Source organism: Bufo gargarizans, chromosome 6 (assembly GCF_014858855.1).
Source record: "Bufo gargarizans isolate SCDJY-AF-19 chromosome 6, ASM1485885v1, whole genome shotgun sequence".
NCBI classification, from domain to species: Eukaryota; Metazoa; Chordata; class Amphibia; order Anura; family Bufonidae; genus Bufo; species Bufo gargarizans.
This window is the reverse complement of record NC_058085.1, coordinates 221,619,599-221,644,185: the sequence shown is the minus strand read 5'-3', so window position 1 is coordinate 221,644,185 and position 24,587 is coordinate 221,619,599. Positions and strand designations below refer to the sequence as shown.

Sequence of the window (24,587 nt, the reverse complement as noted above, 5' to 3'; positions counted from 1 at the left end):
GTTATTCTGAATGACCCTATGTGCACCTTCAATATTATATACCCTTTTTGGGATAGATTTCAAATAGCTCTGATATAGCAGGAACCACTAAATTATGAAATTGCTAAATTGGGAATTGTACTTCAACCCAGAACAAAAAATGTGCTTTGACGGGCACTAAATAACTTTCCCAGCTACAACAGGACAACGGTAACGAGAGATTTAGAGGGATTTAAATTTGAGGCCTAGTATTTAGGCGCTGGGTGACAGGTATGGGTTTAGTGACAGAATTAGACTTGGAAATACACAGTAGCGGGTGTGTGTGAAGTTATTCTGAATGACCCTATGTGCACCTTCAATATTATATACCCTTTTTGGGATAGATTTCAAATAGCTCTGATATAGCAGAAACCACTAAATTATGAAATTGCTAAATTGGGAATTGTACTTCAACCCAGAACAAAAAATGTGCTTTGACGGACACTAAATATCTTGCCCAGCAACAACAGTACACCGGTGGGTAACGAGAGATTTAGAGGGAATTAAATTTGAGGCCTAGTATTTAGGCGCTGGGTCACCGGTATGGATTTAGTGACAGAATTAGACTTGGAAATACACAGTAGCGGGTGTGTGTGAAGTTATTCTGAATGACCCTATGTGCACCTTCAATATTATATACCCTTTTTGGGATAGATTTCAAATAGCTCTGATATAGCAGGAACCACTAAATTATGAAATTGCTAAATTGGGAATTGTACTTCAACCCAGAACAAAAAATGTGCTTTGACGGGCACTAAATAACTTTCCCAGCTACAACAGGACAACGGTAACGAGAGATTTAGAGGGATTTAAATTTGAGGCCTAGTATTTAGGCGCTGGGTGACAGGTATGGGTTTAGTGACAGAATTAGACTTGGAAATACACAGTAGCGGGTGTGTGTGAAGTTATTCTGAATGACCCTATGTGCACCTTCAATATTATATACCCTTTTTGGGATAGATTTCAAATAGCTCTGATATAGCAGAAACCACTAAATTATGAAATTGCTAAATTGGGAATTGTACTTCAACCCAGAACAAAAATGTGCTTTGACGGACACTAAATATCTTGCCCAGCAACAACAGTACAGCGGTGGGTAACGAGAGATTTAGAGGGAATTAAATTTGAGGCCTAGTATTTAGGCGCTGGGTCACCGGTATGGATTTAGTGACAGAATTAGACTTGGAAATACACAGTAGCGGGTGTGTGTGAAGTTACTCTGAATGACCCTATGTGCACCTTCAATATTATATACCCTTTTTGGGATAGATTTCAAAGAGCTCTGATATAGCAGGAACCACTAAATTATGAAATTGCTAAATTGGGAATTGTATTTCAACCCAGAACAAGAAATGTGCTTGAACGGACACTAAATAACTCGCCCAGCTACAGCACTAGGGACAGATTTAGCTGGATATAAATTTGAGGCCTAGTATTTAGGCGCTGGGTGACCGGTATGGATTTAGTGACAGAATTAGACTGGGATATGGCCAAAAAATGAACAGACTATTGCTGGTTAAATGCACTTGGTGTCACAGCTTCACCCTGATGTAGGCTTTAGCCAAAAAACAACCACACCATTGAGGGTTAAATGCACTTGGTCGCAGCTTGTGCTGGCGCACCACAAGACACAAAATGGCCGCCGATCACCCCAGAAAAATGAGACTGACAAACGGTCTGTGCAGCCTAAAAACAGTGAGCAATTGAGGATCAGCAGCTCAATGATCCACAGCTGCAGATCGATCAGTTAATCAAGTCCTTTGGAGGAGTTAATCTGCCTAATCTCGCCCTACTGTCGCAGCCGCAACCTCTCCCTACGCTAATCAGAGCAGAGTGACGGGCGGCGCTATGTGACTCCAGCTTAAATAGAGGCTGGGTCACATGGTGCTCTGGCCAATCACAGCCATGCCAATAGTAGGCATGGCTGTGATGGCCTCTTGGGGCAAGTAGTATGACGCTTGTTGATTGGCTGCTTTGCAGCCTTTCAAAAAGCGCCAAGAAAGCGTCACAAAAGCGCGAAGAAAGCGACGAACACCGAACCCGAACCCGGACTTTTACGAAAATGTCCGGGTTCGGGTCCGTGTCACGGACACCCCAAAATTCGGTACGAACCCGAACTATACAGTTCGAGTTCGCTCATCCCTACTCTTAAGGCACTTTTAGTGTGTATTTAACAATTGACATCAACTTAAATATCTTATTCTTTTTCTTGTGCTCCAATTGCTATGAATGTTGTGGATAAAACCCACCAGCATATCAAATGATTATCAAGCACCTATGTCACACTGTACCTGCACAGCTTGAGCAATATTGAGCTGTTTTTTCTAAGTTCAGGCGCAGGTCTCATCTGCAAAGTGTCCTAGCTGCTCTGTCCCAGGTCTAGATGCAGCATTTATTTGTATAGCTCTCCAGCCACTCACCCCTGTTGTGAGCGCCACTCCCTCTAAGTCCAGGCGCAGCTTCCATCAGCGCAGCCTCTCTGCTGCTGACTCTGGCGGTCCATTCACACGTCCGTAATTTGGGTCCGCATTTGTTCTGCAATTTGCGGACCCATTCACTTTCAATGGGGCTGGAACGGATGCAAATCCACATTTCCTGGATCCGCATCCGCTTTTTCGGGATCCGCATCCGTTTTTTCGGGATCCGCAATTTAGTTCCTGAAAAAAATGAAACATGTCCTATTCTTGTCCTCATTTGCGGACCAGAGGAGGCATTTTCTATTATAGTGTCTGTGATGTGCGGTCCGCAGGTTGCGGATCGCGCATTGCAGGTGTCAGTGTTTTGCAGATCCGCAATTTGCGGATCCGCAGGGCACTTACGGATGTGTGAGTGGACCCTAAGTGTGAGCGTAGCTCCTATCGGCGCAGGCTCCCGACATCAGTTTAAAGGGAACCTGTCACCTGGATTTTGTGTATAGAGCTGAGGACATGGGTTGGTAGATGGCCGCTAGCACATCCGCAATACACAGTCCCCTATAGCTCTGTGTGCTTTTATTGTGTTAAAAAAACGATTTGATACATATGCAAATCTACCAGAGATGAGTCCTGTAAGTGAGATGAGTCAGGGACAGGACTCATCTCAGGTTAATTTGCATATGTATCAAATCGGTTTTTTTACACAATAAAAGCACACAGAGCTATGGGGACTGGGTATTGCGGATGTGCTAGCGGCCATCTAGCAACCCATGTCCTGAGCTCTATACAGAAAATCCCGGTGACAGGTTCCCTTTAAGTCCGTGCACATCTGAATGTAGCGCAGCGCATGCGCACTGGAATCACCCTGGGCCTAAGTGTCTGTGCAACTCCGTTTGCGCAGCGCGGACTTGATGACGTATGTAGGAGGCGACAGGCATCAAGGTTTGACCCACCCTGTGGGTGTGTGCTAACTAAGGCAATAGGTCAAATCAGTTAGTTGCTGCTAATCTTATTGGACGAAGGTCCTGTCAATCATTAAACAGTGCATTTAACCCTCCACACTTGTGGCGACACCCATTGCTGCCCATTTCCCCTGATGAAGCCAGAATACTGGTGAAACATGTTGGGGGGCAGTTGTAGTTTGCAGTTTTAGGCCTCATGCACACGACCGTTGTGTGCATCCGTGGCCGTTGTGCCGTTTTCCGTTTTTTTTCACGGACCCATTGACTTTCAATGGGTCCGTGGAAAAATCGGAAAATGCACCGTTTGGCAGCCGCATCCATGACCCGTTTTTTCCTGGCCGTGAAAAAAATATGACCTGTCCTATTTTTTTCACGGCCAACGGTTCACGGACCCATTCAAGTCAATGGGTCCGTGAAAAATCACGGATGCACACAAGATTGGCATCCGTGTCCGTGATCCGTGTCCGTGATCCGTGTCCGTTTTTTCCTATCATTTCAATGGCAAACTTGACTTAGATTTTTTTTGCATTTTTCATGTCCGTGGATCCTCCAAAAAACAAGGAAGACCCACAGACGAAAAAACGGTCACGGATCACGGACCTACGGACCACGTTTTTGCGGACCTTAAAAAAAACGGTCGTGTGCATGAGGCCTTAGATTCAGTCTTCCACTCCATTGTGATCCAACTGTGTTCAGTCCGGCTGGACTACATCTCAATAGAGAGAACAATCAAGCTATTCAGTTCAAACACAAGCTTCTGGTGTGTACTATAGCTTGTACGGCTATCTGTGGTCTGGCATCAAGCTGACCTCATGTGCATAAGGGGGTCATTAGCACTCCTCTGACAGTGGGTTGATGTCGCCTGTTCCCCACTGCTTTACACTGCCATACTGACAACAATATTCAGTTGGTAACAGCCCTGCACTAAGCAATACGGCATTGCTCTGCATTACAAGTAATAGGGTGGGAGGTAGTGCACCCCTCCACTCCCCGTCATTGCCGCTGAACATCTCAATTCTCTAGTGGAGTGCTGACTGTATTTTTAATATAGTATTTTTTTTGTTTGTAAAATTGTTAATAAAGGTAAATAAAATGAGCACTCACTTAGTAATTCAGATTTTAATATATATAATAATAATAAAAGTGAAGTATTAAATTTCACCTGGGTCAAGATAGGTCATATTGCCTTCCTAGGCATTTGTAAAATTATTTGTTAATAAACTTTACCCAGGTTAGGTCCTAATCATTATTATGACAATGAAAAGGGTAACACTGTTGCAGTTCATCTCTTAGTTAGGGTAGAATAAGGACTTTGTAGTTTTTACTTGGTTATATTTCAGGAATGCTTTTAATTGTAGGAATGCAGGTTACATTTTAGGGGAAGTTTAGGAGAATACAAGGGCCCTTACAAAATTGCAACTCAAATCGAGAAACTCCAGTACCACAGGTGAAGACAAGCTCTCTTCAAGACTGACTGTTCCAGGGACTCTTTCATGTATTGATAACCGGTTTACTGACCTGGAATCTGGCTTGGCAGGAAATGTCCTGCATCAGGTCTTGGTAACTGCTACCGCATTTCCACCAGAGTGTTAGAAAGGACCCTGGTGATGAGGCCTGTCAATGGAATATACGCAATGTCACTGAGCCCATTGATCTTCAAGTAGGAGTCTAGCACTCTGAGAAGATTTCATTCTATGCAGATTTGCACTGGTGATCTGTTACTCCCACTTCCTGGCTTCCGTGCAACAGATGGGTTGTTGATCCAGGGAGATATACTGATTGGAGTCAGAAAGGAATTTTTTTCCCCAAAAGTGAGGATAATTGGCTTCTATCTCAGTTTTTTTTTTTTTTGCTTTCCTTTTGCTTTCCTCTGGATCAACATGCTGGATAACAGGCTGAACTTTATAAACTATGTTACTTAGGCTACTTTCACACTCGCGTTTGGTGCGGATCAGTCATGGATCTGCGCAGACGGATCCATTCAGATAATACAACCGTCTGCATCAGTTCAGAACGGATCTGTTTGTATTATCTTTAACATAGCCAAGACGGATCCATCTTGAAAGCCACTGAAAGTCAATGGAGGACGGATCCGTTTTCTATTGTGCCAGATTGTGTCATAGAAAATGGATCCGTCCCTATGGACTTAGATTGTGTGTCAGAACGGATCCGTTTGGCTCAGTTTCGTCAGACGGACACCAAAACGCTGCAAGCAACGTTTTGGTGTCCGCCTCCGAAGGGGAATGGAGACGGAACAGTGGTAAACTGAGGCAAACTGATGCATTCTGAGCATATCCTTTTCCATTCAGAATGCTTTAGGGCAAAACTGAACCGCTTTGGACCACGTATGTGAGCCCTGAACGGATCTCACAAATGGAAAGCCAAAATGGCAGTGTGAAAGTAGCCTAAGTCTGCTCTACAGGTTCCCCAGAATCTACAGGGACTACATTTAGCTAACGTTAGTTATGTCGACTCACCGACTCAGGCCATGTCTGACTATATAAAGGAGAATCTGGAAAGAGGATTTTTTAGAAAGTCTTCTTCCCCAGCTGGGGCCGGATTGTTCTTCATGAAGAAAAAGGATGGCTCCCTGTGAACCTGCACTGATTATCAGGCTTTGACCAAAATCGTATTAAAGAATAAATATCATCTGATCCCTGAGTTTTTGGATAGACTCAGTGAGACCAGGGATTTCATAAAGTTGGACAGGCGGACAAGCAGAAGAATGCATTTTACACCAGAGACAGACATTATCAATAGCTCATTATGCCCTTTGAGCTTTGTAATACTCCTGGGGATTTCTGGAAGTTTGTTACTGAAGTCTTTTGTGATCTCTATTATGTGTGTATCATGGTCTACCTGGATGATGTCTTGGCCTTCTCACCTGACCTGACTTCATGTCAAAGGCATGTTTGCATTGTCCTCTAGCTCTTGTGTGAGAACAGATTATAAATGAATATAGAACCAAAGAAAAAGGCCTCACTATAAAGCCGTAAAGTAGGGCAAACAGAGAATCAATCATATAAACCTAAAAGTGTTGTCACAAAAACAACCATAGAATGCCAGGTATATTTAAAAAATATAAATACTTTATTATATCATAAATTGATCAGAATACATAAATATAAGACAATATTACACAGAATTAATTTGGAAAAAATCAGCAAACAAACTGGATGCAATAGTCCCCCCGCCGGTGTCTCAATAACCCGCCAAACTCTCCCACCGGAACCTGCTGGATTTTTAGGGGAAGTTTGTTTTTCCAGCAGGTTCCGGTGGGAGAGTTTTTTCCTTATAGCTTCCATTGTGTTAGCTTGGTGATAGGGGACATATTTACTTGAATAATTTAGACAGATACAGTGTCATTACTTTTTCTGTCATTATTGTTATAATATATAGGGCCCCGCACCTATATTAACTCTCCTCAGGGGTATGCAGTGGAGTGAGGTCCACAGTTACTTGTAGTTGTTTTGTACCAAATAATATCTACTTGTAAATTACCCCACTGCATACGGCACATACTCTTTACATGTGTTCCATCTGTTTGGCGGGTTATTGAGACACCTGCGGGGGGACTATGGCATCCAGTTTGTTTGCTGATTTTTTCCAAATTAATTATGTGTAATATTGTCTTATATTTCTGAATTCTGATCAATTTATGATATTATAAAGTATTCATATTTTTAAATATACTGGCCATTCTATGGTTGTTTTTGTGACAACACTTTTAGGTTTATAAGATTATAAATGAGGTTTGAAAAGTGCATTTTTGTGAAGACCTCTCTGCCTTTCCTTGGTTAGATAACCTCTGATTGCAGAATCAAGATGGATCCTGAATAGAGATGAGCGAATTTCAAAAAAATTTGTTTCGGTTGGTTCGCCGAATTTTCTGAAAAAATTTGATTTGATCCAAATTTGTTTTTGGCGAATTGCATTATAAAAACAAACTATTTCCTGACACACACATGACAGGCGTCGCTCTTAGAATCACTGCACACTTCACTTATTTGGGCAGTTATGGTGCCAAAACTGACCAAATAACTCAAGTGTGAATTCAGCCTTACAGGTTGATGTTAGCGTCAAGAAGAAGCACACTCCTTTTACACCGTTGTTGGCTGATTTCACATGTCTACAGAACTTGTTCTATTAAATGCTCATACAAGTAGAGCCCTCAAACAGAGTGTAGAGGGTGTCAGCAGTAACTTTGTGTTGACATCACAGATTATTTTGCCCATCCTCTGATCCGTCAGAACAACAACCCCAAAAAACGGATCCTGTCTGTTGAGCATTCGCCTTCACTTGGTCAGCATTTTGTCAGTAATCCATCAGTATTGCTAAAGCCCCCAAAAAATTGAGTGCATCCAAAACAGAGATGACACGTAAATAGAATATTTGCATGTTTTCTGTTTTTTGTACCCACTCCTGCTTTTAGCAACCAAATCATAAGCCAATTCTGATGGGACCATACAGGCTTAACAGCTGCTACATAGACAAGATCCATTGTGCATCTCATTTTTCCTTCCTTCTGACAGATCAGAAGGGTTAAATAAATAATGATGTCAACCAGGCCAAAAAGGCAAAATAGTGGCCCAGTCATGAAGTGGGGAGGGTGGGGACAGCATTAGAAGTCGACAGAGTAGCCCAATGACATAGTGGTGAGGTGGCAGCAGCATGAGGAGACCACAGAGTGGACTAGTGACATAGTGGTGTTGTGGCAGCAGCATGAGGAGACCACAGACTGGTGATGTGGCAGCAGCATGAGGAGACTACAGAGTGGCCCATAGACATAGTGTTGAGATGGCTGCAGCATGAGGAAACCACAGAGTGGTGAAGTGGCAGCAGCATGAGGAGACCACAGAGTGGTGAAGTAGCAGCAGCATAAGGAGAACACAAAGTGGCTCAGAAACATAGTGTTGAGGTGGCAGCATCATGAAGAGACCACAGAGTAGTGATGTGGCAACAGCATGAGGAGACCACAGAGTGGTCTAGAGACACAGTGTTGAGATGGCAGCAGCCTGAGAAGACCACAGAGTGGTGAAGTGGCAGCAGCATGAGGAGACCACAGAGTGGTGAAGTGGCGGCAGCATGAGGAGACCACAGAGTGGTGAAGTGGCAGCAGCATAAGGAGACCACAGAGTCGCTCAGTCACATAGTGTTGAGGTGGCAGTAGCATGAGGAGACCACAGAGTGGCCCAGTGACATAGTGGTGAGGTGGCAGCAGCATGAGGAGACCACAGAGTGGACTAGTGACATAGTGGTGATGTGGCAGCAGCATGAGGAGACCGCAGACTGGTGATGTGGCAGCAGCATGAGGAGACTACAGAGTGGCCCATAGACATAGTGTTGAGATGGCTGCAGCATGAGGAAACCACAGAGTGGCCCAAAGACATAATGTTGAGGTGGCAGCAGCATGAGGAGACCACAGAGTGGTGAAATGGCAGAAGCATGAGGAGACCACAGAGTGGCCCAGTGAAATATTGGTGATGTGGCAGCAGCATGAGGAGACCACAGAGTAGTGCTGTGGCAACAGCATGAGGAGACCACAGAGTGACCTAGAGACACAGTGTTGAGATGGCAGCAGCATGAGGAGACCACAGAGTGGTGAAGTGGCAGCAGCATGAAGAGACCACATAGTGGTGAAGTGGCAGCAGCATAAGGAGACCACAGAGTGGCTCAGTGACATAGTGTTGAGGTGGCAGCAGCATGAGGAGACCACAGAGTGGCCCAGTGACATAGTGGTGAGGTGGCAGCAGCATGAGGAGACGACAGAGTGGTGAGGTGGTAGTAGCATGAGGATACCACAGAGGGGCCAAGAGACATAGTGTTGTGCGGAAGCAGAATGAAGAGACCACAGAGTGGCACAGTGACAGAGTGCATAGGTAGGGGGCAATACCAGTACCAGCTGAAGATGGTAGCTGACAGTAGGAGCACCTGGCAGAAGGTGTGGCATCAGGCAGGTGGCAGTATCAGAATAGAAGTTGAAGCAGGAAGCAAGAAGAAACAGGTCTCTTTTTGTCAAAGTGTTGATGTGGAACCATGGATAATCTAGTCTGATGCATCAGGCATTGGTGGGTGGAAATCCGGGCTGATCCATGCCTGATTCATTTTCACAAAGGTCAGTTTCTCTACCTTTTGGGTGGACAGGCTAGTTCTCCTTGGGGCAACTATGGCCCCCGACTCACTAAACACCCACTCTGATGCCACACTGCTGGCCGGGTAGGAGAGCTTGTCCAGGGCAAACGTGGCCAGTTGCGGCCACAAATCGAGTTTGGCTGGCCAATAGTCCAGGTGATCTTCAATGTGGGGTGGCAGGGTGCACTCCAAGTATGCCATAACCTGCTGGTTCAGTTTCTGATCTATGTCTACTTGCTGCTGCTGGTGAGTAGTTTCTTCAGTAGGTGGATGAAGAAAATTGCTCATCAGTGACTCTAGACTTAAGATGCTGCCCCCCACAGAAACCATGTCAGTGGAACGTGAGTGCAGAATGCACCCCTGGTAAGACCTGCGTGGAGATGGGCGATGGCGCACATAGGCAGCGGCCAACTGACTACATAGGATGTCTTGATAGTAGTTCAGTTTGTCCTTCCTCTCAGCGGGTGTGAAAAAGGCCCCATTTTGGACCGGTAGCGAGGGTCTAACATGGTGGCGAGCCAGTAGTCATATCTCTACCGAATTGTGACAATTCGGCTGTCAATACGGAATCAAGTGAGCATGCATAGGGCCATTTGTGCAAGTGACTTGGAGGGACTCCTCCCTCCATATGCACTGTATACTGCCTCGGTGTGTGGGTCCTCTTCCTCGTCTTCCTCATCACCCTGTAGCTCCTCTGGCTGCTCCTGCTCCTCCTCTCCTGTCACCTGTGTAGAAAAACCACCCATTTCTCTAAACATTGCTTGTGCTTGAATGTCCTCCTCTTCTAGTTCAGCCCCCACAGGGCTCATATGGCCTTGAGATATAGTTGCCACGTCTCCTGTCCCCTGGCCAGCCAGATTTAGGAGCATCTGTTCCAGTACATGAATCAGTGGAATGATGTTGTTCATACCGTAGTCCTGGCGACTGACAAATAAAGTGGTCTCAAAGGGCCCGAGCAAACGGCAGGTGTCACACATGAGCTGCCACTGGCTAACAGAGTACCTCTGTCCACCTGTATCATCAAGAAATCGTTTATGGCCATTCTCTGTTCATATAGTCGGTCCAACATATGGAGGGTGGAATTCCAACGGGTGGAAATAACATATATCAGCCTATGTTGGGGGATGCTGTTCTGCAAAGTTTCCTGGCCATTTACAGGATGTTTTGCAGATGGGCAGAAGACTTTAGGAACTGCTGTATAACCAGATTGAACACATGTGCCACGCACGGTGCAGGGCTCAGCCCTCCTTGATGCAGCGCAGACACAATGTTCTTCCTGTTGTCTGTCACCATGGTTCCGATTTTGAGTTTTCGAATAGAAAGCCAGGATTCGATTTCTTAATTAAGGAAGTGGAGCAGTTCTTCCCCTGTGTGACTCAGTTTGCCCAGGCAAACTAGGTGCAGAACAGCGTGACACCGCCATGCCCTGCACATGTGGTATGCTGGAGGGGCACTATGAGTTGTCCCTGCAGTGGAGGCTGAGAACATGGTGGAGGATGAGGAGGCAGAGGCGGACATTGTCGCAGGACTAATGGCGTGAGAATGTGGAGGCAAAAGCGGCATCACCTGGCAAAGTTACTGGTGTAGCTGTGCAGGAACCACATTCACCCAGTGGGCTGTAAAGGAGATGTATTGTCCCTGACCATAGTTACAGCTCCACACGTCGGCACTGCCGTGCACATTGGCAGACACCGACAGGCTCAAGGACTGGCCCACCTTCTGTTTTACATACGGTATGTGTACAGGGCTGGTACTGTCTTTTTGGCAAAGAAATGACGGCTTTGGACTCCCCACCTCGGCTTGACACAAGCCATCAGTTCTCTGAAAGGTGCAGAGTCCACCACTTGGAAAGTGAGGGACTGCAGCACCAGCAACTTGGCCAAGAGAACATTCAGCTTATGCGCCGTTGGATAAGTCCACGCATACTGTTGTCTCTTGGCAATCGCTTCGGTGATCGATTGCTGATGGAATGACTGATAAGAAGTAGGGGGACGAGGAGCAGGAGTATCAGGACCAGCACATGATGGGAAGGAGAAACAGCTCTCTTCGGCTGAGGTGGAGCCTCGACTGCCTGAAATCAGCTGTGGAGCCACGGTTCTCCCAAGCCACTTTATGGTGATGCTACATATGTTGATGCGGGGCCTTGGTGCCAACATTGACACCCTGGCCACGCTTCACCTTCTGCCAAAAGATTCTACATATGGCCATGTTAACCTCCTCTGGTGGCTTAACAAAAAACTGCCACACCGCCGAGTAGGTGATTTTACGCCGAACACTGACTGACTGCTACCACCACCTGTGTATTGCTACTTCCCGGGCATGTAGGCTCCTGCGAAGCGGATGGCCTACCCTGGGTGCGCTTGGCTCCCGACCTCCCACTGCTGCCACCCTGCTGACTCCCGGCCACGCTAGCAACTTGCTGGCTCCGCTGCTGCCTCACGGGCAAGCTGACACACTATTTTCCTGATGATTATGAAGCCCCTTCGTCACCCGGCTCCCAAGTGCGATCAGCTACATCATCATCATCGAGTACTGTCTGCATGTCACTGATGTCCCCCTCAACTGTCTCTGGGTCAGGAGCCTGACTGCTCGCAACACCAGCTCCCACGCCACTCTCCTCATCACTACTTGCCCACCTAGTGGAGGAAGCGGAGGATGTCTCCTCCACATCTTGGCTTGCAAGTAGCTGCTGACTGTCTTTTAGTAGCTCGTCCTCACTGTATAGTGGAGCTGAGCCCACAGCATAGAATACTTCTCTGGCTGAGGGAACAGAAAAGGACAGAGACAGGTTGAGGACAGGTGAGGGCACGGGGACTGCTCCCGGGCCATGCCAACTAAGGGTTGTGTCTGACGAACCCACTGACTCTTGGATGGGGGTGTCTGATGTCGACTCATTCAAGAACCGCTGGATTGCTGGTCAAGACACGACCGCTAGCTGACACTGGGAGCTAAGGCATCTCGAAGTGACCCCTGCTGCGACGGCCCCTTAGGCTGAGTTCACTCGGGCGAGATTTCCACGTGGGTGCAATTCGGGAGGTAAATGCATTGCACCCGCACTGAATCTGGACCCATTCATTTCTATGGGGCTGTGCACATGAGCTGTGATTTTCACGCATCACTTATGCGTTGCGTGAAAATCTCAGGATGTTCTATATTGTGCGTTTATCACACAACGCAGGCCCCATAGAAGTGAATGGGGCTGAGTGAAAATCGTAAGCATCCGCAAGCAAGTTCGGATGTGGTGCAATTTTCACGCATGGTTGCTAGGTTACAGTCTATTCACTGTATTATTTTCCCTTATAACATGGTTATAAGGGAAAATAATAGCATTCTGAATACAGAATGCTTAGTAGGTGGTCAATTGAGGGTTAAAAAAATAATAATAATTAACTCACTGTGGTGATGGACCATGTGATTGGAGCATGTGATCTGACATTACCACAGGTGATTTAGCCGGCAGCTCATCATTAAAGAAGTAAGAAGAGATCGGCAGCTACGCGATCAAGAGGAGAAGGTGAGTTAATTTTTATTTTATTTTTTTAACCCTCAATTGACCACCTACTAAGCATTCTGTATTCAGAATGCTATTATTTTCCCTTATAACCATGTTATAAGGGAAATTAATAACATCTATACAACACCGAACCCAAACCTGAACTTCTGTGAAGAAGTTCGGGTCTGGGTACCACAGTCGTTTTTTTTATCACGCTGGTGCAATTGTGTACCTACTCGCGTGGGTTTACCACAATACACCGGGACGCATCTGGACCTCATCCGGACACGCTCGTGTGAACTCAGCCTTACTCTGCTGTGACCTCTGCCTGCACCAGAAACATTTAGGCCTCTGCCACTCCCCAGTGCATGGCCTGGCACATCTCTGTCTGACATACTGTTAGATCAAATAAATAAATAAAAGGGAAATTAAAACAACCCAAAAAAGTCTGTAATTTTCTCACTTCACCACACAACGGCTAAAAAGCCCTTTTTTCATACTTATACACACAAAAAAGGGCTTTAGAACATATAAATGCACCGCTGAACGGCAAATATATTTTTCTTTTGCCACTAATATACACCACAAAAGGGTTTAGAACATATAACTGCACTGCTGAATAGCAAATATATTTTTATTTTGCCACTATTACAGGACAAAAAGGGCTTTAAGAACATATAACTGCACCGCTGAATGACAAATATATTTTTCTTTTACCACTTATACACACCACAAAAGGCTTTAGAACATATACAGTGCTGCCATAATTATTCATACCCCTGGCAAATTTTGACTTAAAGTTACTTTTATTTAACCAGCAAGTAATTTTTTTACGGTAAAGGACATAGGTGTCTCCCAAAAGTTAATAAGACGATGTACAAGAGGCATTATTGTGGAAAAAAAAAACATTTCTCATCTTTTATTTACATTTGAGTAGAGTTGAGCGGACACCTGGATGTTCGGGTTCCACGGGTTCGGCCGAACTTCACAAAAAAGTTTGAGTTCGGCCGAACTTGACTCCGATCCCTATTAAAGTCAATGGGGACCTGAACTTTTGAGCACTAAAATGGCTGTAAAAATGTAATGGAAAGGGCTAGGGGGCTGCAAATGGCATCAAAATGTGGAAATGACTTTAAATAACATAAAATACGAAAAAAATAAAATAAATCTTGATCTAAGAGGACCAGGTCCATATGGAGTAGGAGGTTGAGGAAGGCAGTGGATGTGGCGGTGTAGGTGGAAGTGGCGGTGGAGGAGGAGGAGGTAGCCTACACTGCTTATTGGTTTAAAATTTATTTTTATTTTTTTAAATTAGGGTACACCCCAAAACATTGGGAAATATAACCCTCCAGTCGTGCTAAAACACATGTAAAGACAATACACTGGCTGCAGGGCAGGCCAGCCCCTCCAAGGCGTAAAGGGCAAGCTCAGGCCATGTGCCAAATTTGGAGACCCAGTAGTTGCAGGGGCTGACCCCGTCAGTTAGTTCGTGTAGGCGTGTGCATACTTACTGCCCCACCATGTCGCACGTCCCCGTGATGTTCACAATCCAATTTGATATCTGCTCTATCAACTTTCGATGTTCTTTTATGCGCCTACCATGGTGATCACGGGTGGTGGGGAATCAGGGTTCCAGGCCGGAGAGGGAGCATTAGAAAAAGAGACCACATTTAAGGGAGATAAATTTATTTTAAAAAATTGGAATCGAGCAGAAATGTGGGAAAAGCTATTAAGGCATAAATGTTGTACAAATCACAGAGGCCCAAATGTGGGCCAAAAGAGTCAAGCGGAAATGTGGGAAAAGCTATTGAGGCGCAAATGTTGGCCAAAAGAGTATAGCGGAAATGTGGGACAAATCATTGCAGTGCAAATGTGGTACAACTTGTTTAAGTTTAAGCATTGAATCAAAGGAGGTGGCGTGCATCAATTAAAGAAGTATTTCAGAAATGTTATTCCCTGTCACCTATGCAGAGCAGGGGTTTATTCACGTCTAAAATTTTATAATGTCAACCCAAGAATGTAACAGAAAAATTACAGAAATGTATTAACCTGTCTACTTGGTAGAGCAGGGGTCTATGACAGAAAACAATTGTATATTGTCAACCGAAAATGTAAAATAAAAATTATTAAAATTTATTTAGCTGTCAACTAGGTAGAGGAGGGGTATATTACACTCAAAAATTGGTGAATTCGACCCTAATATGTAACTGGCAAATGTTTTTTTTTTTTTACCAGTCCAATAGGTATAGCAGTGGTACATTACACCAAAAAATTGCTGAATTTCAGCCGAAAATGTAAATGCCAATTTTTTTTTTTTTTTTTTTTTTACCGGTCTACTAGGTATAGCAGTGGTACTTCACACCCAAAAATGGTTGAATTTTTAAAGAAAATGTAACTGACAATTTTTTTATTTCTTTTTTAACAGGTCTACTAGGTATAGCAGTGGTACTCCACACCCAAAAATGGTTGAATTTCAACTGAAAATGTAACTGACAATTTTTTTTTAACGGTCTACTAAGTATAGCAGTAGTACTATACACACAAAAATTATGAATTTCACCCGAAAATGTAAATGACAATTTAGTTTTTTTTTAAACTGTCTACTAGGTATAGCAGTGGTAGTATACACCAAAAAATGGTTGAATTTCACCAGATAATGTAACTTAAAATTTTTATTTTTTTTTTTAACCGATCTACTAGGTATAGCAGTGGTACTTCACACCCAAAAATTGTTGAATTTCACTAGAAAATGTAACTGACAATTATAATTTTTTTTTTTTACTGGTCTACTACTAGGTATAGCAGTAATACTTCACACCCAAAAATTGTTGAATTTCAACTAAGAATGTAACTGACAATTTTTTTTAATTTTTTAACCGGCCTACTAGGTATAGCAGTGGTACATTACACCCAAAAATTTGTGAATTTCTCCCGAAAATGTAAATGACAATTTTTTTTTAACCTGTCTACTAGGTATAGCAGTGGTACTATACACCAAAAAATTGGTGAATTTCACCCGAAAATTTTACGTAGTGAAATGATATAAAATATGTACAAAAAATAATAATAAAATTTGATTTATGAGGTGGAGTTCCATATGGAGGATTAGGAGTTTGAGGAGGCAGTGTACGTAGCGGTGTAGGTGGAAACGGCGGTGGAGGAGGACGAGGTAGCCAACACAGGTGTTTCGTTTTATTTAAATTTTTAAAATTAGGGTACACTCTAAAAGAGTGTTAAATATCCTAAATACAAGAATGAGTAATTGCGCTGCAGAATAACAATGGCTGGTTAGTGCCGGTATACAGTCGTGGCCAAAAGTTTTGAGAATTACATAAATATTAGAAATTGGAAAAGTTGCTGCTTAAGTTTTTTTAATAGCAATTTGCATATACTCCAGAATGTTATGAAGAGTGATCAGATGAATTGCATAGTCCTTCTTTGCCATGAAAATTAACTTAATCCCAAAAAACCTTTGCACTGCATTTCATTGCTGTCATTAAAGGACCTGCTGAGATCATTTCAGTAATCGTCTTGTTAACTCAGGTGAGAATGTTGACGAGCACAAGGCTGTAGATCATTATGTCAGGCTGATTGGGTTAAAATGGCAGACTTGACCTGCTAAAAGGAGGGTGATGCTTGAAATCATTGTCCTTCCATTGTTAACCATGGTGACCTGCAAAGAAACGCGTGTAGTCATCATTGCATTGCATAAAAATGGCTTCACATGCAAGGCTATTGTGGCTACTAAGATTGCACATCAATCAACAATTTATAGGGTCATCAAGAGCCTCAAGGAAAGAGGTTCAATTCTTATTAAGAAGGCTTCAGGGCGTCCAAGAAAGTCCAGCAAGCGCCAGAATCGTCTCCTAAAGAGGATTCAGCTGCGGGATCGGTGTGCCACCAGTGCAGAGCTTGCTCAGGAATGGCAGCAGGCAGGTGTGAGCGCATCTGCACACTCAGTGAGGCGAAGACTTTTGGAAGATGGCCTGGTGTCAAGAAGGGCAGCAAAGAAGCCACTTCTCGCCAAAAAAAACCATCAGGGACAGATTGATTTTCTGCAGAAAATATGGTGAATGGACTGCTGAGGACTGGGGCAAAGTCATATTCTCAGATGAAGCATCTTTCCAATTGTTTGGGACATCAGGAAAAAGGCTTGTCCGGAGAAGAAAAGGTGAGCGCTACCATCAGTCCTGTGTCATGCCAACAGTAAAACATCCTGACACCATTCATGTGTGGGGTTGCTTCTCATCCAAGGGAGTGGGCTCACTCACAATTTTGCCCAAAAACAAAGCCATGAATAAAGAATAGTACCAAAACACCCTCCAACAGCAACTTCTTCCAACAATCCAACAACCGTTTGGTGAAGAACAATGCATTTTCCAGCATGATGGAGCACCGTGCCATAAGGCAAAAGTGATAACTAAGTGGCTCGGGGACCAAAACCTTGACATTTTGGGTCCATGGCCTGGAAACTCCCCAGATCTCAATCCCATTGAGAACTTGTGGTCAATCCTCAAGAGGCAGGTGGACAAACAAAAACTCACTAATTCTGACAAACTCCAAGAAGTGATTATGAAAGAATGGTTTGCTATCAGTCAGGAATCCAGAAAAAGAAGAGCCAACACTGCAAATACTAACTCTTTTCATAAATGTCATGTAATTGTCGATAAAAGACTTTGAAACCCATGAAATGCGTGTAATTATATTTCACAACATCACAGAAACAACTGAAACAAAGATCTAAAAGCAGTTTAGCAGCAAACTTTGTGAAAACTAATATTTGTGTAATTCTCAAAACTTTTGGCCCCGACTGTACATGTCTATTTTGCACATACGGACAAAAATTGGTGAATTTCACCAGAAAATGTAGCAGACAATTTTTTTTATTGTTTAACCTGTCTACTAGGTATAGCAGTTGTACTTCACACCCAAAAATTAAAGGGGAATCCATTAACCGGGTATCGCACAGAATACAATGCACTTTTGATTAAAGGAAAAAATATGGGTATACTTGATTATAAAACATTTACCTTTTTAAGTGCAGACGCCTCTGTTACCCCTATTATCCACGCTCTTCCTAAAATGCACAAGAAAATCATTCCCCCACCACTTAGACCCATAGTATCCAGTATAGGGTCGCTTCTTGAGAAGATAGGTGCATGGTTGGATGGCATATTACAACCTCTTGTGAAAAGGCTGCCTGGGTAGCTAAAAGATACCACTGATGTCCTTAAAGAAATGTCACATAGGAGATGGGACAAACAATACATGTGGCTTACTATGGATGTTATCGCTTTATATCCCTCCATACCTCATGACATAGCGTTGCAATCCCTTGAGTACCATCTACACAGATATAGTAGTCAATCGCCAGATTCAATAGACTACATATTAGACATCACTCAATTTCTCCTAACACATAACTATTTCAGTTTTGACCAAGTGTTCTTTTTGCAAATCCGTGGAGTTTCTATGGGGGCCAAATTTTCCAATTTGTAACCTGACGATGGGTTACTGGGAGGAACGTTATTTGTTTTCCAATACGAATGTTTTTTGCTCTGACATCGTCTGGTATGGCAGATACATCGATGATATGGAGCAGCGATGTGTCTGCCATACCAGACTTTGTTGAGTATTTAAATACCAATTCATACAACTGACGTTTCACCCACTCCATAGATTCTCATAGTATTTCCTTCCTAGATTTGACTCTCATAGGCATTTCTGATAAATTTCTATATACAGAGACGTATCACAAAGCAAGCAGTCACCCAACCATACCATTAAAGCCATCCCGGTAGGTGAATTCATCAGAGCTAAAAGAAATTGTAGTACCCAAGTGGGTTTTGATAAGAAGCAGATTATATTTGGAACAGGTTTAAAAAAAAAAAAAGGGGTTACCCTAGTTGGATGCTAAAAAGAGCCAAAAATATAGCTGTCAATAAAAATAGAGATGAATTACTTTCTAAACCAGGTAAATATGCACATAAAGCTCCAACCAGACGTTCCAAACCCACCATGGTACTTACATACAGTTGACAATTCAGCTCCATCAAAAAAGCGGTTTACAAATGCCTCCCTATCCTATATGAGGATAGTATCTTGTATGATACACTCAAGGATGGGTGCAGAATTGTCCACCAACGGTCCTGCACATTGGCTAACATGCTGTCTGATATGCATGTCTCTAACATGCTGTCTGCTGTCTTGAAAATGCAGCACATACGGAAAATCAAAAGTTACATTAATTGCAATTCAACTGGTGTAATTTATATCATCAAATGCATATGTTGTGATCTTTATGTAGGCTGTACTACTAGACAACTAAATACACGAATACGAGAACATCTCAATTATGTGGCCAATCCCAAAGCTTTGGGGATTTCTAGCGCAGCGAAACATTTTATCAATATGCATAATAGAAGTGTCAGCTACTTACGGATATTTGCTATTGAGAAAGTAACGCTTCCCTTAGAGGTGGTAATCTGAAGAAAAAAATCCTCCTGAGGGAGGCTTGTTGGATCTTCAGGTTAGGTACAAGGTACCCTGCAGATCTCAATCTTAAAAAATAATTAATGCTGTTATATCACTAATGGCCAATTTCTCCCTTAGATTTAATATTTATGATAGTAGCATCATTCAGAGTCAGGAGCAGTTTTAACATCCACACCTATTTCACACTCGTAATACAGACATTCAATTTTGGAATTGGTGACTGTTCACACCCAGCAGTTTTTCAGCCAGTACCAATGTTGCAGGATTTTGTTAGGAGTTGTGCTCTGACATGGTTTTATGTATCCACTTTTTATGTCCCATGTATCACGTGGCATTCTCAATGCCACACTAGACAGCGGTGGTCTGTCTTTTTATGGTTTTTGCAGTATATGTTTTGTCATGTTTAAAGGTGTTGGATTTGATACATGGCAACCCAGGGGTTAAGTGGCTGTGTTTTCAGCAGTTTTCCTTCCTTCCTTCAGCACCTCATCTGCAGACAGCCGTTTTAGGGCGATTGCCCCTCATAAGTGCAGAGCAGCGAGCACTGGCTTGACTAGGTGAGAGGCCTGTCATGGTTGGGGGGGGGTACTATTATCTCTCCTTAGGGAGAGAGCACCTTAATCAGCGTGAGGAGACTTATAGGCCATACATGCTCCTCTGAAATTCTGGGAGAAAAGGGATGCAAATGAGTTCTTAACAAGCTCTGACTCTAATGCCACCAGATATAAGGCAGCTATCCTATAAGTCAATGTTCAGTTCTTTAGTTAAGCCTTGAGACATTACTTGGATATTAAATAATCCAGCACCTCTTCTGCAGACAGCTGTTTCGGGGTGATTGCTCCTCATCACTGCAGAGCAGAGAGTACTGGCTTGACTGGGTGAGAGGCCTGTCAGGGTTAGGGGGGGTACTATGTCCTTTACAGCCCACTAGATAAATGTGGTTCCTTCCCAGCCACACCAGCAACTTGGCCAGGTGATGGCACTGCCGCCTCCATGTTCTCAAACTGTGGGTCCCTCGTTAATGTCCTTTGCTGCCTTCTCATCCTCCACCTAGGTAAGTAACTGGCTCCGTGATAGAAAACAGAGGGTGGTTATTAATGGTACACACTCAGATTGGGTCACTGTCACTAGTGGGGTACCTCAGGGGCCCTATTCTCTTCAATATATTTGTTAATGATATCGTACAAGGTTTGCACAGTAAAATATAAATGTTTGCAGATGACACTAAACTGTGTAAAGTAATTAACATGGAAGAGGACAGTATACTGCTACAGATCAATCTGGATAGATTGGAGGCTTGGGCAGAGAAGTGGCAGAAGAGGTTTAACACTGACAAATGTAAGGTTATGCACATGGGAAGGATTAATGCAAGTTGCAAGTACATAGTAAATTGTAAAACACTGACATGGAAAAGGACCTAGGAATTTTAGTGAACAGCAAATTAGGCTGTAGAAACCAGTGTCCAGCAACTGCTGCCAAGGCAGGTAAGATTATGGGTTGCATCTAAAGGGGCATAGATGCACGTGATAAAAACATAGTCCTGACATTTTACAATTCACTAGTCAGACCACACATGGAGTACTGTGTACAGTTCTTGGCTCCTGGGAACAAGGCAGAGCTGGAGAGGGTTCAGAGAAGGGTAACTAAAGTAATAACTGGGAGGAAAGGGATGCAAATGAGCTCTTACCAAGCTCTGCCTCTAATACCACCAGATGTAAGGCAGCTATCCAAAAGTAAGATTTGTTTGTTTAAAATCTTTCCCCTCTTTAAAATGACAGATCTGGTTCAGTACAGGAATTGTTGTGCTTTTATTACAGGTTCAACTCTTTGGAGGTTTGGATGCTGTCTGATCTGTAGACAGCTCTCCATAATGCAGCAGAAAATTGCATTTTTGAAATCTGAGAATTGTGAATTAACTGTTAAACAAACTCAGGCTGGGAATGTTGCAATGCCACTGTCACAGAGGCCCCCTAGAAATGGAAGATAGGTTATTGCAGGTTCTGGTAGACCGAGAGTTGTTGATAGAAGACATGTCCCACAGTCTGTGGCTCTCCATAATTCATTTGCAGCACTTTCAGAGCGCAAAAGCAACATTGAGGATGGCTCAGATACAGTGGGTGAGGAACAATCATCTCCCATGCCTAAAGTATGCAAGACTGCAGCCAAAGACAAAAAGGATAAGGTGAGGACTGATAGTAGGCAGCTGTTGGTGGGCGATTCTATCATAAGAGGTGGGAAGTTTGAGGAAAATGGTTTATGAGATGTCTGCCTGGTGCTACCGCTAGCAGGGATAGACGACATATCCTTAATATTGTTAGGCAAGCAAAGCAGGAAAGGGAGGTGAATATTATTGTCCATCTTGGGACAAATTATCTGGCTTCCAATGATGTTTCAAAGGTGAAGGAAGCTTTTCAAACACTTGGTAATTATATACAGGAGGTTACATCGACTGTTTCATTCTCTGCAGTTTTGCCTGTGCATAACCTTCAGCATGACAGATAGTGTTGAGCGGCATGTCCCATATTCGAATTCGCGAATATTCGAAAGAATATTCGTAAAATATTTGCGAATATTCGAATTCGTTATTATTTCGCATATGCGATAATTCGAATTTTCGCATCGCATAATACATATTATGAGATGCAAAATTCGCATGTGCGCTAATGAAATCGCCTTACGAAGATTCGCAACTCAATTCAATCACTAATGTAAGAATGCAAAGCCCTTTGCCTCTGTTCTGGGACAAGTGCCGATATTCGCATGTGCGCTAATAAAATCGCCTTACGAATATTCGCGCCTCAATCACTTTCTAGGCAATGTGAGTAAGATCTGAGCTTTTGGACTTTTGTGAATTAATCGAGATACAGTGGGGGGTGATGACAGTAGTTGACAGAGTACAGATCAATGTAATCTGTAAGGTGGAAACTAAAATAAAAAATACGAATATTCGTAAATCAAATTTTACGAAGTTCGAAGTATTCGCGAATATGGTGCTATACTATATGAATGCACAGGCCTTTGCCTCTCTGTTCTGGGGACAAGTGTAGATATTCGCATGTGCGCTAATAAAATCGCCTTACGAAGATTCGCAACTCAATTCAATCACTAATGTAAGAATGCAAAGCCCTTTGCCTCTGTTCTGGGACAAGTGCCGATATTCGCCTGTGCGCTAATAAAATCGCCTTACAAAGATTCGCGCCTCAATCACTTTCTAGGCAATGCGAGTAAGATCTGAGCTTTTGGACTTTTGTGAATCAATCGAGAAACAGTGGGGGGTGATGACAGTAGTTGACAGAGTACAGATCAATGTCATCTGTAAGGTGGAAACTAAAATAAAAAATACGAATATTCGTAAATCGAATTTTACGAAGTTCGAAGTATTCGCGAATATGGTGCTATACTATATGAATGCACAGGCCTTTGCCTCTCTGTTCTGGGGACAAGTGTAGATATTCGCATGTGCGCTAATAAAATCGCCTTACGAAGATTCGCAACTCAATTCAATCACTAATGTAAGAATGCAAAGCCCTTTGCCTCTGTTCTGGGACAAGTGTAGATATTCGCCTGTGCGCTAATAAAATCGCCTTACGAATATTCGCGCCTCAATCACTTTCTAGGCAATGTGAGTAAGATCTGAGCTTTTGGACTTTTGGGAATCAATCGAGATACAGTGGGGGGTGATGACAGTAGTTGACAGAGTACAGATCAATGTCATCTGTAAGGTGGAAAGTAAAATAAAAAATACGAATATTCGTAAATCGAATTTTACGAAGTTCTACGTATTCGCGAATATGGTGCTATACTATATGAATGCACAGGCCTTTGCCTCTCTGTTCTGGGGACAAGTGTAGATATTCGCATTTGCGTTAATAAAATCGCCTCACGAAGATTCGCAGCTCAATTCAATCACTAATGTAAGAATGCAAAGCCCTTTGCCTCTGTTCTGGGACAAGTGCCGATATTCGCATGTGCGCTAATAAAATCGCCTTACGAATATTCGCGCCTCAATCACTTTCTAGGCACTGTGAGTAAGATCTGAGCTTTTGGACTTTTGGGAATCAATCGAGATACAGTGGGGGGTGATGACAGTAGTTGACAGAGTACAGATCAATGTCATCTGTAAGGTGGAAAGTAAAATAAAAAATACGAATATTTGTAAATCGAATTTTACGAAGTTCTACGTATTCGCGAATATGGTGCTATACTATATGAATGCACAGGCCTTTGCCTCTCTGTTCTGGGGACAAGTGTAGATATTCGCATGTGCGTTAATAAAATCGCCTCACGAAGATTCGCAGCTCAATTCAATCACTAATGTAAGAATGCAAAGCCCTTTGCCTCTATTCTGGGACAAGTGTAGATATTCGCATGTGCGCTAAGAAAATCGCCTTACAAAGATTCGCAACTCAATTCACTAATGTATGAATGCAAAGCCCTTTGCCTCTGTTCTGGGACGTGCCGATATTCGCATGTGCGCTAATAAAATCGCCTTACGAAGATTCGCGCCTCAATCACTTTCTAGGCAATGTGAGTAAGATCTGAGCTGTTGGACCTTTGGGAAACAATCAATTATATGTGTACTGTCATTTTGTGGGGAAAAAAAAACAAAAAACGAATATTCGTTTTTACGAATATATAGCACTATATTCGAAATATTCGCGAAATCGCGAAGTTGCGATATTCGCGAAAAAATTTCGCTTTTCGAATATTCACGCTCAACACTAATGACAGATAGTGCATTAAGAAATTCAATGTATGGCTTGGTGAATGGTGTCTGAACAAAGGGTTTGGCTTTGTGTCTCATGTTAGCGCTCGTTAGAATGGAAAAGAACTGTACAAGAAAGATGGTTTGCATCTTTCTCTCAAGGGAACAAATGTCCTCAATGAACAGTTCAAAGTATTTTCTAAGGAGCATTTAAACTAGGAAAGGGGGGGGGAGGCAAAAGAGTGATAATCCAGCAGTCCGACTGCCCCCCCGAACAATGCCAGAAGATGACAGTAGCACATTAAGAAATTACAAGCTCAGAGTCTTGTCTACAAATGCTCGCAGTTTAGGGAATAAGATCAATGAAC

The 24,587-nt window shown here is 43.2% G+C and overlaps 1 protein-coding gene across 1 annotated transcript in view; it reads right to left on the bottom strand.

Moving 5' to 3' along the window:
* Positions 1 to 24,587, bottom strand: part of LOC122942090 (transmembrane protein 132A-like) — a 1,044,148-nt gene that overhangs the window by 362,581 nt on the left and 656,980 nt on the right. Inside the window, 1 exon segment of the mRNA XM_044299585.1 lies at positions 20,762 to 20,779. Within this exon segment, the coding sequence (XP_044155520.1) occupies positions 20,762 to 20,779 (18 nt within the window).